The sequence below is a fragment of the Aegilops tauschii genome, chromosome 7 (genome assembly GCF_002575655.3).
Source record: "Aegilops tauschii subsp. strangulata cultivar AL8/78 chromosome 7, Aet v6.0, whole genome shotgun sequence".
Taxonomy (NCBI): Eukaryota; Viridiplantae; Streptophyta; class Magnoliopsida; order Poales; family Poaceae; genus Aegilops; species Aegilops tauschii.
In genome coordinates this window covers 620984025-621002914 of record NC_053041.3, presented here as the reverse complement: position 1 = coordinate 621002914, position 18890 = coordinate 620984025, and the positions used below count along the sequence as shown (strand labels likewise).

Sequence of the window (18890 nt, the reverse complement as noted above, 5' to 3'; positions counted from 1 at the left end):
TTCTCCATACACATTTAGCATTTTTCAAATGCTTGATTAGCATTTTTTAAATGTTTTTTATGTGTGTGTATATATATAATTTCTTTAAATATAAACAAAAGTAAAAAAAACAGAAAACACAAGAAAAACAGAAAAATGAGGTTGTGGCCTCCCGCGCTACTGGGCCGGTCCATCCCGGCCTCCCCTTCAGCGAGGGTTTCCTACTCTCTCACTGAACGCAAGATACAGGGGTGCACGCAGGTCGCTCGGTGGCGACCTGCACACCAAATAGGAAAGGCCCCTGCTCCCCCTTCAATCGAGGCGTGCCCCTCGTGCCGGCACGTGAGCAATCGTACGTGTCAGACTGACCCGCATGCTCAGCCTAGCCGCCCAAGCACGACCCATGGCGTGTTGCGTGCCTGGCATGGCCCGATTAGCCTGTCTCGTGCTGTGCCAGCGTGCTCACAGGCCGGCATGCCAGGCACAGCCCGGATGGCCAGCTTTGCTCTAATTAAAAAACAAAAGAATCTTCTAAAATTAAAAAAAAAAAAAGAAATTTCAGTACCACTCCAATCCGCCGAACCCCTCGCTCCCCATTCTGCAATCGCACTCCACGACCACCACCACCAAGCCATGGATGCGCTGCTGCCGCCGCGCTCGCCGAAGAAGCGCAAGTTCGAGCGAGTGCCGCCAGATACGCGCCTGCCATCAGGCTGGCATCTGAGCGTGGGGGCCTCCCAATGGAGCCTGTGCCCACCATCAGCACGCTCGCCATGGCATCAACCATCTGCGCCTTTCGGGTAGGACTGACACCGGAGGCGAGGGAAAATCCGGACTACGTGCTAAATAGTCGGCGATGGCCGCAGATCTTTGCCGACGACAACAACACTCGCATCCCGCACTTCGACGGCCTTACCCACTGTCTCACAATAATAACGACGAGCGGTACACCTTTTGGGTAGGGCGCACCTTCCTGGATGTGATGGCCGCGTGCCATGCGTAGCTCGGCCTCGGTCGACCAGGGTTCTGCATCGCCCTCCATGCCTTGAGGCGGCGGCGTTCGCCCCAATCTGAAGACGAGCTCCACGACGTGCCTTCGCGTCCCTAAGGACGCACGCACGCACGCCACCCTGCCAAAACCGGACAAACTTGTCCGCTCGGCCGATCGAAATGGAAAAGATCCGCACAAAACGAACATCCGTTCACCCAAATCACTCCTTAAGGACAACTCCAACGCGCGACCCCATTGATCCACGTGTGTCAGTTTCGGTCCAAACAGACAAACACGACGGCCCAACGCACAACCGCAATCCCAAATTGTGTTCGGTAGGCGTCCGGCTCGGCCCATTTCTGGAGCAAAATTGCCCCTAGTTTGCGTCCAGATGGACAGCAAACGGACACCCACGCGTCCTCTCCTCACACGCCCTTAGGCCCTCGTGTCGGCCATCCAACTACTTCCCATCGGCCCATTTAAGACGCACGCATGGGTGGCCCCGCTTGCCAGTCACCCAGCCGCCCCCGAAGCATCCTTTTTTAATGCCAACCCATGGGCCGGCCATTCCACATCGTCTTCACCAGTGCCGCTTCGCCGCCTCGCAACTTCTTTACTGCCCCTTTCGACCCCGAACCCCGACAAGCCTAGAGCTAGTTGCCGGCCACCGCCACGACCAGCAAAATGGGCATGTGGAAGTGGGTGCCCGGCAAGAAGGCCAAGCACGACCACGAGGCGGGCTCGTCTTCGTAGGGGCTGAGGAGCGGGTCGAGGAGCACCGCCAGATTCTCCATCTCTCCAGTCGCCGCCTGCCACGCATCAGGCCCTACGTCAAGATCGAGATCTGTCATAGGTATTGGGAGACGGCCACCCCGCTTCTATGGCCGGATGCGCACCTGCCGGATCTCGAGGGATTGGAGGAGCCGGACGACGCAGAGCCTCGGTGGAACCCGGAGCTGGTGTCAGCGTCGTCCGTGTGGGTTGAGGCTAACACATGGTCACCGCACCGCGCACCCTCGTCGTCCCCTGCAGTGCAGCCGGCACCACCAGCCCACCTGCGGTAGCCGCATCCCTTCATCGACCTCAGCGCAGACGAGGGAGATGGCGACGACGATATGCAGTGAGGACGGCGTCCAGGATGGCAGCGACGACCGATCTAGGGTTTCATTTGGTTTAAGGTCATTTTTTATGTTTTAATTTTAATGCAGTTGGACAGTTCAGCCGTGAACTTTTCATGTAATATGTAGTTCTTTTAAATTGTTTTTTATATCTTTTATTTATATTTGAATTTAAGTTCAAACCCAAACGGTTTTTGCCAAATGCGCCAGGCCGTTAGACGCATCTACGGGTGGACGGCCAAAACCGAACATGACTGTCCGTTTTGCCGACCAAACGGAGGCAAACCGAACAAAACAACGCCCGTTGGCGGCGCAATTCCTATTTGGCCCTGCAGGCGCCCGTTTGCAGATTGCGTTACAGTGCAATCTTTTTTTTGCAGGGAATTATGAGCTTTATTCAAATAAACGCATTCACTGGGCAGTCAGCCAGGAGGCTGCTGATCAGGAACCTGGGAGTTTCAGTAAGCCAACTTTCAGTCACAGTCACCGTACAAGCGCGTTTTGCACAAAGGTGAGCTGAGACATTGGCTGATCTACTAACATGCTGAAAAACAAAAGAAGTAAAACTAGCAGAAAGCTCATCAATGTCTTGAAGAATTGGAGCCACAACTGAACGACTGTTGCGGCGAGTGTTCCAGAGGTTGACCACCTCGAGACTATCAGTCTCCAACACCACGTGCGTAAACCCTCTGATATTTGCGAAGATAACTCCATCTCTTGTAGCTAGGGCTTCAGCGATGAGGGGGTCAGTCACTCCAGGGTGGGGTTTACACCAAGCACCTAAAAGGGCTGTAGATGAACGCGCAATACCTCCAGCTCCGCTTTTTCCTTCCTCACGCATAGTCGTCGCATCAGTATTTATCTTGATCTGGGATGATTCCGGGGGGCGCCACCCGTATCCTGGCAGCGTGATCACATGCTGTGAAGGAATATCCAGCAATGCCAGCGCCTCTCGGGTGAGTCGAACTGAATTTGCCGGGTCCAGTTTGTCACCTTCGTGCGTCCATTTGTTCCTTGAGGTCCAAATAGACCACATGACAGAAATGATAGTTGCTCGTTCTTTGGGCGAGAATCTTGTATCACATAAAATGTCGGTTGCCCAGGTAGAAGGGTGGAGCCACGGGAGTTTGATATCCAGGAGCCGACGTGCTTCCTCCCAAAACCTTTAGGCATGTGAACAGTGCATGAGTGCATGTTCCAAATCCTCTTCCTTTGCCTTGCAGATTTTACATAGGCTGATTTCTCGAATATGCCGATACTTGAGTGTGCATTCATCGGGAAGTATACCACGGAGTACCCTCCACCAAAACACTCGCACTTTTGGTACCACTTTGAGAGACCATAATGACTTCCACAGCTGCTGCTTACTTACTGAAGATTCGGTAACCCGCCCTTCTTCTCGAGCTTGATGCTCTTTCTGAATCACTAGAGCTCGGTACGCTGATTTTACAGTGTAGATGCCTGATCTCTCATGTGCCCATGCCAATGTATCTTCGCCCCCGCCGCGTCGAAGAGGAATATTCAGAATAGCCTCTGCGTCTGGTGCGATAAAAGTGTGACGAACTAGGTCTTGTTTCCAAGTCCAGTTCTCTGTATCAATAAGCTCGCTAACTTGGTTGATGTTTGTGCCCGGCGGTCTGAGCAAGGGTGCTCTGGTTAGTGTTGTGGGGATCCATTTATTTGTCCACGGATTGATTGAAGTACCATCCCCAACACACTGAACAATCCCCGCTAACAAAGCTTCCCGTCCAGAGATGATTGCCCGCCAGGTAGCCGAAGCGGCCTTTGGTGCTCTAGCCTGCAGGAAATCAGTGTCTGGAAAGTATCTACCTTTCAGAACTCTGGCACAAAGTGAGGTGGGATTGGTCATGAAACGCTAACCATGTTTGCCAAGAAGTGCCAGATTGAACATGTGGAGGTCGCGAAAACCCATCCCTCCCTGACATTTTGGTTTTGCCAATTCCTTCCAATAGATCCAGTGAAGAGACCTCTTATCCATCGAACTACTCCACCAATACTTCGCCATACTGGAGGTGAGCTTCTTGCACACCTTTTTTGTCAGGAGAAAACAACTCATGCTGTATGTGGGAATCGCCTGGATAATTGTTTTGAGTAGGACCTCTCTCCCTGCACAAGCAAAAAGTCTTTCTGACCAGCCTTGCATCTTACTCCTAGACCGCTCGCCGATGTGTTCGAAAGTGTCGCTCGTGATCCGGCCAACGGCAGTGGGAAGACCAAGATACCTGTCACTGAACGCTTCGATCATGATACCCAACGTTCCTTTGATATTCTGTTGGATGGAGCCAGGTGTGTTGGGGCTGAAGAATATTGCACTTTTATCTTTGTTGACCCACTGTCCTGAAGCTGCATCATAGATCCTTAAGATGTCGTTCAATCTTTCTGCACATTGTGAGTTTGCATTTAGAAAGATCAAACAATCGTCAGCAAAAAGCAGGTGACTCACCCATGGCTAGCGCACACTCGCCCTAATGCCTCTGTCAATATATCCACCGTAGAATTTTAGCATGGATGAGAAACCTTCTGCACAAAGCAGAAATAGGTACGGCGAAGCAGGGTCACCTTGCCGCAGCCCCCTGGAAGGCGTGAAGTAAGGTTGCAGCTCACCATTTACTCTCACAGAGAAACGAACAGAGGTTACACATTTCATGATTAAACTTATCCAGATAGGACTGAATCCCAAGCGCAATAGGATAGCCTCCAGATAATGCCACTCGACTCTGTCGTACGCTTTCATCATATCCAGTTTAACTGCACACGCATGGTTTTTGCCTTTCTTCCGCCTACGGAGTGTATGGACACTTTCAAAGGCCACCAAAACATTGTCAGTTATCAAACGCCCAGGAACAAATGCGCTTTGTTCCTCGCTAATGATCTCATCCATGCATCCCCTCATGCGGTTAGTGATAACCTTAGCTGCAATTTTATATAGCACGGGACATAATGCAATGGGTCGATATTGAGAGATCGATTGGGGATACCGTACCTTTGGAATCAAGGTTATGGAGGTGTCATTGAGACCCACCGGCAACTCACCCCCGTTTAGAAAACCCAACACTGCATTAGTTACATCATCTTTTAACAAGTGCCAATGCCGTTGGAAAAATCGGCTGTGAAACCATCCACGCCTGGTGCTTTAGATGGGGCCATTTGAAACAGCGCCTCATGGACTTCTTGTGCCTCGAATGGTTTCGTCAGCATCTCGTTCATCTCCGGCGTGACTTTCACCAGTACGTGAGCGAGCAGCTCACTCATATCAGACACCCCTTGGGATGTGTAAAGTGCCTGATAGAACGTCTGAATTTCTTGCTTGTCTTCTTCTGCATCTGCACAAACTGATCCATCGGCTCTCATCAAGCCGCTTATCTTGTTCATACGTTGTCGCTGCTTAGCTTGTGCCTGAAAGTAACCCATGTTGCGGTCTCCTGCACAGAGCCACAAAACCCATGAGCGCTGTCGCAGCCAGATTTCCTCTTGACGGAGCGCCTCGCGGAGCTGGATTACAGTGGTTTTCTCTTCGTCAGAAGGCCCCCGGCCTATGGACTGTTTGCGTAATTTATCGAGCTTCTTTTGTAATTGCCGAACTTTCCTCGCAAGACATCCAAACTCTTTAGCCCCCCATGGATCTAGTTCCTTCTGTAGCGCACCCAGTGACTCCACAATTCCTTGCAGCCCCCGTGCCCTTGCTTGTCTACGCCACGCTTCTGTGACTAGAGTCTCATAGTCAGAATGAGTCTGCCAAACATTCTCATATCTGAACTGCTTTGCTCGGCGCGCGCCATCCGTCTGCCTCGTACCATGGATCTCTGTCACCACGAAACAGTGATCTGACTCGGTAGCACTTATATGACGCACCCGAATGTCCTCATAATGTTGACGAAAGGCTTCATTTGCAAAGGCTCGATCGAGTCTTGCTTTCACATTATCATCACCACTTTGCCTATTGTCCCATGTATATGCCACTCCAGACCAACCAAGATCTTGGAAGGAAATATCCTCAACAGCTTCACGAAAAGCCTTCATTTGCCATTCCGATCGAGCAGACTTACTGAAGTGTTCATCACCAAAAAGCATCTCGTTAAAGTCGCCCATGCACAGCCATGGCAGGGCATGTAAGGTCCGAAGAAAGCGCCAACTATGATGCCTATCTTCGACCCGCGGTTCACTGTAGAATCCAGTAAACCGCCACTCCGTTGCGGCTTGGTCCTTGACCCTCACCGAAACGTCGATGTGATTCTTGTTGTAATTTTTCAGGTTAATATCCACATCATTGGACCAGTAAAGCCCAATTCCACCACTTAGTCCAACACTGTCAACTGCGAAACAACCCGAGAAACCAAATTGATATCGCAGGTCCTCCACTCTCTTAGCCCTGATTTTAGTTTCCATTACGAACAGCAGGGCAGGACCTTCTTGCTTCTCCAGCCGGCGAAGCTCACGAACTGCCTCGGGGTTCCCAAGCCCCCGGCAGTTCCAGCTAATGCATATCATTGGGACGGGCAGCGCTGCTCTGCAGACGCTGCCGAGTTTTCAGGCGTTGGTTTCTTCTTCTTTGGAATCCTCTCCTCAGCTTGCTCGTCCCCTTCTCTGGCTGAGTCCGAACCTGTATCCTGAGGCTCACCATGCTCTGAACCAGCCATCAGAAGCAAAGGAGCAGGTACTACTCGTCGGTAAACTTTTTTGGGTGCCTCTTTCCTCTTGTTGTTAGATGTTGTTTTCTTGACAGGAGAGTTCACCTCATCTCCATCCTTACCAACGTTACTCGAGTTCTTCGACTCTCTCTGACTGCTCGGGCCTGAGAATTGCTCTTTGTTCATACTATCCCCTGACACAGCCTTCTTCTTATCCTCTGGTGCTCTCAACTTAGGCCCGAAGGGGAGTTCTCCATGTTCATCGCGGGGGCCTGGGGTTGGGCAGAACAAATCGGAATGACCTAGTCTGCCGCAAGAGAAACAGAAGTGGGGAACTTGCTCATACTGTATGTCATACAGGTCTGTCTTCTTCCTCTTTGCGGAATCAATCAAAATCCATCTCCTCAAAGGTTTACTCACATCATGCGAGATTCTGGCTCTCAGAAATCCACCCACATGATCAAACTGTATGTCATACATTATGAATAACTAACAAAATTAACCACCTATGATCAATTATTATCAATATAACTATTAAAACAAAAAGAATGACTCAATTGATGGATGATGCAATCAATGACACCAGCCTGTCATTATGCATTGGTCACGGTTACTTCTTCAGTTGGACACTATTGCCTTTTTTTGGACGGCCATACGGGCTCCGAGGTACATACATGCAAGGGAATTTGACCAGACCATGCACACAGACGTACTGGAGTTGGAGTAATTTTTTGTGCATGTACAAACCAGTGTAATTTATGAGCTTTCTTAGAACGTGATCAAAATAAAATTTCAGCAGCTTTTTCTCGCTTCCAACATCACAACATGGGTGCAACACGGCAAGCACAACACACAAATCAGCAAGGCTTCTGCTAGAGGCGGCTTAATACGGCCCTCATGGGGCATGGCCCATCGGCTTGACTCGGACGCGGAGGGCTGCTTCCGTTCTGCATAAAGAAGCTGGGCATGAGAAACACATGCTTAACATTAAAATACATCATTGGCAATTCACTAGGTTTCTGCTGGCGGGACTATTCTTCTGAGAGGTCTGTGGAACACCATTAAGGCTCGACCTCCATGGGTGACAGCACACATCCGATACGCATGCCAGTGATTTAAGGCTAATTGATGCGCTAGAAGGAAACTCGATAAGATTAGGACAAAGCTATTTTTGCATCTATAAAAAAATAGATACATTTTTACATCTACAGTTGTTACAGAGTGGGATCAATTTTTTCTAAGAGAAGGCTATTTAGAGCAACAAACTTTCATTGTGATAGTGCCGACATACACCATGCTTCGGCCGACTTGGATTATACATAGCATACTGGTCAGCTAGCTTTGAAGAGAGAAACAGGTGGCTAAGATAGCATATACTCAAATATATAGGAGTTTGATCTGAATGGCACAAAGGATGTATACAATTCGGATACTAGGAACACGAGTAGCTTCGCATACAAGTTTGTAAAAGCACAAGGGTTGAAGTTCAAAATGGACCACTTAGCTGTAAAAGCTATGTAAGAAGTGTGAACAAAATGCATATACTTGATGAGTATATACAACCACTGATTATACGAATGAAGAGAAAACAGTTGGAAATAAGAGTCATCAATGTTATACTTATTTCTTGCTGAAAACATCACCAAAATCATTAAGTCATCCAACCGTAGTGCTACTTTTTGGTTTATGAATTTTCTATCATTGTGATGCTGACATCTAGGCAAAAGATTGTCTAAAGATGCTTAAAAAAGAGGCATTCAATCAATATGATACGTTCAATCATTCAACAACAATGAATCTACTAGAGGTGTTTTTCGTAATTATTATATTTAATTCTTGATAGAAGAATTCCCATGAAAAGTGTTTTTTGGAGGGATGCACACATCGAGAGTTGATGAGTAAAAGATGAAAAATAGTGATTACTATAAATGTTAGTAGTGTTACAAATCGTGCTTGAACCTCAATATTGTTTCTCTTCAACTATCAAACACTTCTAAAAGCGTATATTCATATTTTCACAAAGGCTTGCCTTTAGCTACAGTTTGTTATGATGTCATAAAATGCCAAAGCTAATCTCTTGAGAATGAGTTAAGGGAAATGAAGTGTTGGAAAAAAAACACCAAGCACAACATTCTATGTTAAATCTAGCCGCGCTAATGCGCGGGTCACAATGCTAGTTCCAAATTATTCGAGGTGTGTCTACAACTCCAAAAAAATCAGCTCAAAACTCGATTTACAGGTGGAGATTCAAAAAGGACAAATTCGAATGTGAATAGTGGCAGATTTGGGTGAATAGCATTTTGACACTATTAACATCCAATTTTGTCTTTTTTGTTTCTATTTGGGTAGGTCGAATTAGAAGGTGAAACTTTTTAAGATTGCACATCAAACATTGATGTGTGTCTGAAAGAATTTGAAAATGTTTGAACATGTTTTGTATTTACAAAAAATGATTTCATTGATCTCACCTAATGTGAAATCCTATATTAGTCTCCCCACTATTTGTTTTTTAGCTAACTAGTCTCCTCACTAAATCAAGCCCTAATACCTCCTAACCCCCACCCAAATCACCCCCTAATCACCTCCTGGCACAGCCCAATTAGGGCATGTATAATGGTTGATAAGATAGTCTTGTCTTAAGTCTTGCATGTAATTTAGAGATGACAAAAAAACATGTGTACAATGGTCATCTCTTACCTTTATCTTCAATAACTAGCTATTCCTAGAAATATGGTGAGACATATTGTGCTAAGAGATCATCTCTTGTCTTCTCTTAAATAAGATAAGACAAGCCTTTTCTTATGATTTATCTCTTCTCCACCTCATCATTTATCCTATGTGGCATTCCTAAGAGAGAACCATTGTACATGCCCTTACAATGGTTCTATCTTAGAAATGCCACATAGGATAAATGTTGATGTGGAGGAGAGAGAATTCATAAGAAAAGACTTGTCTTCTTTTATCTAAGAGATGATCTCTTAGCACAATATGTCTCACCATATTTTTAGGACACCAATAACTGCCACACGTGTGGTGTATCGGGTGGTTGTTCCGCACGCCTCGTGTGGCATGGAGAAGAACCCGCCCGCACGACCGCGTCTGGGCGCGCGCAGCCACAGCCCGCACGTCCGGTGTGTGGCAAAACCGCCCACACGTCCGGGCCAAACGACCGCGCTGCCCGCACGACCCAGCACGTCAGCCGTCCCGGGCTCCTTCCGGTCCCTAGTCCGCCCTGCCGCCATTGTCTCGCACCTCTCGACCCCCTACCTCCGTCGCCTTCCTTCTCTGGTTGCCATGGCAACCAGAGCAGATCCCTAGCGCCTTTCCCACCGTTAACCACCCACCCCACCCCCCTACCCCCTCCCACCCCAACCCCGTCCTCCCAAGACGACAAGCTAAAACAGGTGGATCTCCGATCTCCTTCTGTTTCTCGACCTTTTTTTGTCCAGAAATCTGAATTTGCAAAATTTGCCCACGAAGATGGCGACTGGATCTACGCTATCAAGGCAAACACCCCACGAATTTGTGTGTCTTTGCATTTGCCCACCAACATACGCCAGATCTGCCATATACTATGCTAGACTTGTTCCAAGCTTCTGGGTTGGCTTGATGCGAGTAGTTGGTAGCGTAGTAATCACTATAAAATTGGGAGAGAAAGGAGGAATTTGGCACGGGGAGGGAGGAAAAATAATTGCCACTTGTATCTAACGTCAGTTGCCATCTATCATTGTCCGTAGTTGCCACCATGTTATATTATTGCTTGCCATCCTATTTTATTTTCTGTTGCCATCGCTTCAAAATGATAGATGGCATCCAGAATTCAGAAAAGAAAATGGATGTGCATGTCCTACTTGCCATGAGGTGTTGGTTGCCTACGCAAGAAATTTTATGAGATTGCCGTGTTATCTTCTACGTGCAAACAACAAGAACGCTTTTTGCGGATTGTTGATGCGCTCTTGTTCATGCAGTGACTAAAAGCGCAGTGGCAGAAAAGAAAAAGCAGAAGAATGAATCACGAAGATGGCACTGATCCTTGGCTTTCTCAAAGGCCGGAAACGCCACCTTGGGATGCAGCAGAGTACAATCAACTCATTTCTTCAGGGCCATTGCTGCCACTACTAGAGCACTACGCGGGCATCGGTACGATGCATGATAAAGAAAGAAGAAACAGTTGCCATGTTCGTGACGATGAAGATGTCATTCTACTTATGTCCTACAATCTATTTTTAGCAGGTTCTTATGACCAAACCACAATCAGGGGGGCAGCATGGCAAGTTTCGTCACAGGGCGCTAACGCTGACAAATGTATGGGCAACCAACTTCAGCTAGCTAATGTGGCAAATCAAGGTAACGCATACGAAAAAGGAACTTATTGTTGTGGACATGAAATTAAACTTGCAAGGATGGCAAAAGACTCACGATTTATATCGGAAAAAATGTAGGACCTTCATGCAGCACGTGGCATCAGGCAGCAACCATGTACCTGCCATCAACGTCGTACATAGGTGAGTGCATGAAAGTGAAGTTGTGGACAGTGAGTTAGGAGAAAGGAACATATATGACAGCTGCAGTTGCCATGCCTGGACAACTTCGGTTGCCATGGCTGGACAAACTGCAGTTGCCATGCCTGGACAACTGCAGTTGCCATGTATAATCAAATGTGACTGCAATGTCTAAACAACCGTGGATGACAAGTGTGAACAAATCTGTGTGGCATGGTTGGACCACGACATGTGCCATGTTGAACAAACTACAGTTTCCATGCAATGACCAACTGCTACCATGATCGCAGGTTGTTAAGGTGGAACCACATCGGCAAACATCTCATGGCAAGCTTCACAGTTGCAGGAAAGCGCTTTTGCAGATAGAGCACATCAAATTGGAATGACAGACCACACAAGATCGACACATGCGGCACAACAAGGTAAAAAAAAGTGAAAACAGAAAACAGTACTGCATTTGCTTTTGTGGGGAATAGCATGTGAAGAAAAGTAGATTTGTAACAGTGGTGGTGGAAAAAACAAACAAAAAATGCTACCAAGTGGTCATGTGCAAAAGAGTCGTATATTGTCTTCGGGATTTGCCAATTGCTATAAGAGTGTGTGCAACATTCATGATTGTTCACATTTGTGTATTGAGCTCAAGCCTAGAATACAAGTTTTGATGCTAGAGTATACTGGTTGCCATGTGTTGGCAACAGTAGTTGCCATGTATGTTGGACTGTATCTGCCATTGCTATGTGCTGCAAGTTCTGATGCTGAAAGAAGCTGGTTGCCATGTGTGGGCAACAGTAGTTGCCATGTGTGTTGGACTATTTCTGCCATTGCTATATGCTACAAGTTCTGAAGCTAAAAGACGCTGGTTACCATGTGTTGGCAACGGTAGTTGCCATGTGGTTGGACTGTAGCTGCCATTACTGGAGAATTACAGTTGCCATGCATGGCCATATGCAGATTCACGGCTTGCTGTGTGAAATGATGTCATGCAAAATCACATGCAGTTGCTGTACTCCGTTACGATACACATGACATTCAAGCAAAATCTTACGCTCGTACCTGATTTTTTAATGCAGGACCTTCAACTACAATTAACAGCGGCGCGGGGACATCTACTGCGGGGAGCTCTGAGCGCACGGAAGACGCGTTCCACCAGCCAGCCAACACTCATGCCACAAACAATGCCGAGTCAGTGTCGGAAATGGCAATCGTGCCAGCAATACCGACAAGCACACCTATGCACACCAGCACAAGCAACACTCAAGTAGGTGAAACAGCCGCCGATACTGAAGTGAATGATGAAACCGATGACGAAGCACAAGGGGATGAAGATGGTGGGCAATCAGAAATCATGGTACCCCAGCCACCGTATCTTGGGCAGAGATTTGATTCGTTTGAAGACGCAAAGGAATTCTACCAGACATATGCAAAGTTCCATGGGTTTGCGGTCAACACCGCATACCATAGGAAAATTAAAAAAACTAACAAGTACAGCAGAGGTGAGATGAGGTGCTACAAGGCACGAAGAAACAAGAAGGGCAAAGGTGATGTGCCTGTCGTTCCGGAATGAAAGAGAGGTATCATTGTCAAGACGGAATGCCCTGTCCCGTGTAAGCTGAATGTAGATGGAGCATAGTGGGTGGTCACTGAATATTTTGACGAGCACAACCACGAGCTAATAAAGAAGTTTGACCTGGTAAAATTTCTGACCGCCCACAGAGGATTCACCCCCCTCGAGAAGAAATTCATAAAGCTGCTACATGATTGTAACGTCAGTCCATCAAGAATGGTGCAGATACTCTCCCTCATCCACAGCAAAAAGGGGTCTCTGAGTAGCATGCCCTACCTACCAGCAGACATCACAAACCTAAAGGCAAAGTACCTTAGAGAAAGCAAGTTGGCTGACATAGAAGCCACGATAGCCTACTTCGATGAGAAAGCGAAAGAAGATCAAGATTTCTTCTACAGGATAAGATTGGACGATGAGGACCGTGTCAGGAACATGTATTGGGTGGATGGTGCTACAAGAAGAGCCTACAAACATTTCCGAGACTGCATTTCTTTCGACGCGACATATCTCACTAATATGTACAAGATGCCATGCGCTCCATTCATAGGAATAAATAACCACAATTAGTCATTGCAGTTCGAATGCGGGCTCGTTCGGAATGAAGACACGGATGGGTACGTTTGGCTGTTCAAGACCTTCTTGGAGTGCATGGGTGGACTTGCTCCGATGAACATAATAACATACCAGGATTTTAGCATGCGTGCAGGCATAGAGGAGGTATTTCCGTTGGCAGTGCACAGGCACTGCAGGTGGCACATTATAAAGAAGGCTGAGGAGACACTAGGATCGTTCTTTGCTGACCGTCCAGACCTGCATAAGGCATTCGAGCTGTGCGTGGACCACAGCTTGACGGTGGAGGAGTTTGAAAGGAGCTGGATGGCTATGATTGAAACATATCAAGTCCAAGACCACGAGACGCTTGCTAGCTTGTGGGAGAAGCGAATGTACTGGGTGCCGGCCTACTTCATGCAGTGCTTCTTCCCGTTTCTGCAGACTACACAGCGCAGTGAGGGGTTCAATGCTGTTTTGAAGCGGTACGTGAGCCCTGGCAACTCATTGCTACAGTTTGCCAAGCAGTACACCGCTTTGCAACAAAAAATACTGGGATCCGAGCTACAGCAAGAAGCAAACACCGCGCTCAAGCAGCCAAAATTGCTAACGTATTTACCAATGGAGAGGCAGATGAGCAAGATATACACCAACACGATTTTTAACAAGTCAGTCAGTTCTGTTACAATCTTATTTGCACAAATCATGAAGGTACCAGGTGCCATGTAGAATGCAATGCAGTTGAAATGCTTATTTGAAAATGATGATTGTGTTGAAAAGTAGCCATTAGGTACAGAGTAAACATGATATGTAGTTGTCGTGCTTAATGAACTACAGTTTGCCATGATTAATGAACTGCAGTTTGCCACATTTACTCAACTGTAGTTACCATGTTTGCTTAACTACAGTTGCCATGTTTGATGAACAGCAGTTGCCATGTTTAATGAACTGCAGTTGCCATATTTAATGAAATGTAAATTCCACTGGCCATGATGGTATGGAATGCAAATGCCAAATTGAAGTTGTTATGTAGTTGCCATGTTTAAATGAACTGCAGTTGCCATGTTTAATGAACTGCAGTTGCCATGTTTACTCAACTGCAGTTGCCATGTTTAATGAACTGTAGTTGCCATGTTTGAACGAATTGTAATTCCATTGGCCACAACAAACAAAAGGTGCTACAAAAAACTTCACACAAGAGTTTAACAAAAACCACACAAAACTTGTAGATTCCAGGAAGAAATAAAGCGAGCCAACTTGTACACGGCTTTCCAGGTGGACGAACATACGTTCTGTTGGGGATCGTAGCAGAAATTTAAAATTTTCTACGTATCACCAAGATCAATCTATGGAGTCATCTAGCAACGAGAGAGATGGGAGTGCATCTACATACCCTTGTAGATCGCGTGCGGAAGCGTTCAAGAGAACGGGGTTGATGGAGTCGTACTCGTCGTGATCCAAATCACCGATGATCCTAGCGCCGAACGGACGGCACCTCCGCGTTCAACACACGTACGGAGCGGGGACGTCTCCTCCTTCTTGATCTAGCAAAGGGGGAGGAGAAGTTGATGGAGATCCAGCAGCACGACGGCGTGGTGGTGGAAGTAGCGAGATCCCGGCAGGGCTTCGCCAAGCGCAAGCGGGGAGGAAGAGGTGTCACGGGAGGGAGGGAGGCGCCAGGGCTTGGGGTGCTGCTCCCATGCGCCTCCCCACTATATATAGGGGTGGAGGGGGCTGGTTTCTTGCCCTCCAAGTCCATTGGGGCGTTGGCAAAGGTGGGGGAAAGAAATCCCATCATTTCCCTTCCCCACCGATTGTTATCCCCCTTTTTTAGGGATCTTGATCTTATCCCTTCGGGATATGATCTTATTCCTTCTAAGGTGGGATCTTGGTGCGCCTTGACCAGGGGTGTGGGGCCTTGCCCCCACTACCCACGTTCATGTGGGTCCCCTCATGCAGGTGGGCCCCACTTTGGAACCTTCTAGAACCTTCCCGGTACAATACCGAAAAATCCCGAACATTTTCCGGTGGCCAAAATAGGACTTCCCATATATAAATCTTTACCTCCGGACCATTCCGGAACTCCTCGTGACGTCCGGGATCTCATCCGGGACTCCGAACAACTTTCGGTTAACCGCATACTAATATCTCTACAACTCTAGCGTCACCGAACCTTAAGTGTGTAGACCCTACGGGTTCGGGAGACATGCAGACATGACCGAGACGACTCTCCGGTCAATGACCAACAGCGGGATCTAGATACCCATGTTGGCTCCCACATGTTCCACGATGATCTCATCGGATCAACCACGATGTCGAGGATTCAATCAATCCCGTATACAATTCCCTTTGTCAATCGGTACGTTACTTGCCCGAGATTCGATCGTCGGTATCCCAATACCTTGTTCAATCTCGTTACCGGCAAGTCACTTTACTCGTACCGTAATGCATGATCCCGTGACCAAACACTTGGTCACATTGAGCTCATTATGATGATGCATTACCGAGTGGGCCCAGAGATACCTCTCTGTCATACGGAGTGACAAATCCCAGTCTTGATTCGTGCCAACCCAACAGACACTTTCGGAGATACCCGTAGTGCACCTTTATAGCCACCCAGTTACGTTGTGACGTTTGGCACACCCAAAGCACTCATATGGTATCCGGGAGTTGCATAATCTCATGGTCTAAGGAAATGATACTTGACGTTTGGAAAAGCTCTAGCAAACGAACTACACGATCTTGTGCTATGCTTAGGATTGGGTCTTGTCCATCACATCATTCTCCTAATGATGTGATCCCGTTATCAATGACATCCAATGTCCATAGTCAGGAAACCATGACTATCTGTTGATCAACGAGCTAGTCAACTAGAGGCTCACTAGGGACATGTTGTGGTCTATGTATTCACACATGTATTACGATTTCCGGACAACACAATTATAGCATGAACAATAGACAATTATCATGAACAAGGAAATATAATAATAACCATTTTATTATTGCCTCTAGGGCATATTTCCAACAGTCTCCCACTTGCACTAGAGTCAATAATCTAGTTACATTGTGATGAATCGAACACCCATAGAGTTCTGGTGTTGATCATGTTTTGCTCTAGGGAGAGGTTTAGTCAACGGATCTGCTACATTCAGGTCCGTATGTACTTTACAAATATCTATGTCTCCATTTTGAACATTTTCACGAATGGATTTGAAGCGACGCTTGATATGCCTGGTCTTCCTGTGAAACCTGGGCTCCTTGGCAAGGGCAATAGCTCCAGTGTTGTCACAGAAGAGAGTCATCGGGCCCGACGCATTGGGAATAACTCCTAGGTCGGTAATGAACTCCTTCACCCAGATTGCTTCTTGTGCTGCCTCTGAGGCCGCCATGTATTCCGCTTCACATGTAGATCCCGCCACAACGCTTTTCTTGCAACTGCACCAGCTTACTGCCGCACCATTCAAAATATACACGTATCCGGTTTGTGACTTAGAGTCATCCAGATCTGTGTCGAAACTAGCATCGACGTAACCCTTTACGACGAGCTCTTCGTCACCTCCATAAACGAGAAACATATCCTTAGTCCTCTTCAGGTACTTCAGGATATTCTTGACCGCTGTCCAGTGTTCCATGCCGGGATTACTTTGGTACCTTCCTACCAAACTTACGGCAAGGTTTACATCAGGTCTGGTACACAGCAGGCATACATAATAGACCCTATGGCCGAGGCATAGGGGACGACACTCATCTTTTCTCTATCTTCTGCCGTGGCCGGGCATTGAGCCGTGCTCAATTGCACACCTTGCAATACAGGCAAGAACCCCTTCTTGGACTGATCCATATTGAACTTCTTCAATATCTTGTCAAGGTACGTACTTTGTGAAAGACCAATGAGGCGTCTTGATCTATCTCTATAGATCTTGATGCCTAATATATAAGCAGCTTCTCCAAGGTCCTTCATTGAAAAACACTTGTTCAAGTAGGCCTTTATGCTTCCCAAGAATTCTATATCATTTCCCATCAACAGTATGTCATCCACATATAATATGAGAAATGCTACAGAGCTCCCACTCACTTTCTTGTAAACACAGGCTTCTCCATAAGTCTGTGTAAACCCAAACGCTTTGATCATCTCATCAAATCGAATGTTCCAACTCCGAGATGCTTGCACCAGCCCATAGATGGAGCGCTGGAGCTTGCATACCTTGTTAGCATTCTTAGGATCGACAAAACCTTCCGGCTGCATCATATACAATTCTTCCTTAAGAAAGCCGTTAAGGAATGCCATTTTGACGTCCATTTGCCATATCTCATAATCATAGAATGCGGAAATTGCTAACATGATTCGGACGGACTTCAGCTTCGCTACGGGTGAGAAAGTCTCATCGTAGTCAACCCCTTGAAATTGTCGATAACCCTTAGCGACGAGTCGAGCCTTATAGATGGTCACATTACCATCCGCGTCCGTCTTCTTCTTAAAGATCCATTTATTTTCTATGGCTCGCCGATCATCGGGCAAGTCAGTAAAAGTCCATACTTCGTTTTCATACATGGATCCTTTCTTGGATTTCATGGCTTCTAGCCATTTGTCGGAATCTGGGCCCGCCATTGCTTCTTCATAGTTCGAAGGTTCACCGTTGTCTAACAACATGATTTCCAAGACAGGGTTGCCATACCACTCTGGCGCGGAACGTGTCCTTGTGGACCTACGAAGTTCAGTAGGAGCTTGATCCGAAGTACCTTGATCATCATCATCATTAACTTCCTCTCTAGTCGGTGCATGCACCACAGGAACATTTTCCTGAGCTGCGCTCCTTTCCGCTTCAAGAGGCAGTACTTCATCAAGCTCTACCTTCCTCCCACTTACTTCTTTCGAGAGAAACTCTTTCTCTAAAAAGGATCCGTTCTTAGCAACAAAGATCTTGCCTTCGGATCTGAGGTAGAAGGTATACCCAATGGTTTCCTTAGGGTATCCTATGAAGACGCATTTCTCCGACTTGGGTTTGAGCTTTTCAGGTTGAAGTTTCTTGACATAAGCATCGCATCCCCAAACTTTTAGAAACGACAGCTTAGGTTTCTTCCCAAACCATAATTCATACGGTGTCGTCTCAACGGATTTCGACGGAGCCCTATTTAAAGTGAATGCGGCAGTCTCTAAAGCATAGCCCCAAAATGAGAGCGGTAGATCGGTAAGAGACATCATAGATCGCACCATATCCAATAGAGTGCGATTACGACGTTCGGACACACCATTTCGCTGAGGTGTTCCAGGCGGCGTGAGTTGTGAAACTATTCCACATTTCCTTAAGTGTGTGCCAAATTCGTGACTCAAATATTCCCCTCCACGATCTGATCGTAAGAACTTTATTTTCCTGTCACGTTGATTCTCAACCTCACTCTGAAATTCCTTGAACTTTTCAAAGGTCTCAGACTTGTGTTTCATTAGGTAGACATACCCATATCTACTCAAGTCATCAGTGAGAGTGAGAACATAACGATAGCCACCGCGAGCCTCAACACTCATTGGACCGCACACAT

General features: G+C 47.0%; 1 protein-coding gene across 1 annotated transcript; it reads left to right on the top strand.

Annotated features, from left to right (window-relative positions):
* Positions 1 to 11214: 11214 nt before the first annotated feature.
* LOC120969181 (protein FAR1-RELATED SEQUENCE 5-like) lies at positions 11215 to 14081 on the top strand. The gene is made up of 5 exons (XM_073504594.1): positions 11215 to 11242; positions 12310 to 12788; positions 12870 to 12929; positions 13029 to 13251; positions 13510 to 14081. The coding sequence occupies exons 1-5, from the start codon at positions 11215 to 11217 to the stop codon at positions 14079 to 14081; spliced, it is 1362 nt and encodes a 453-aa protein (XP_073360695.1).
* The last annotated feature ends 4809 nt before the right edge of the window (positions 14082 to 18890 follow it).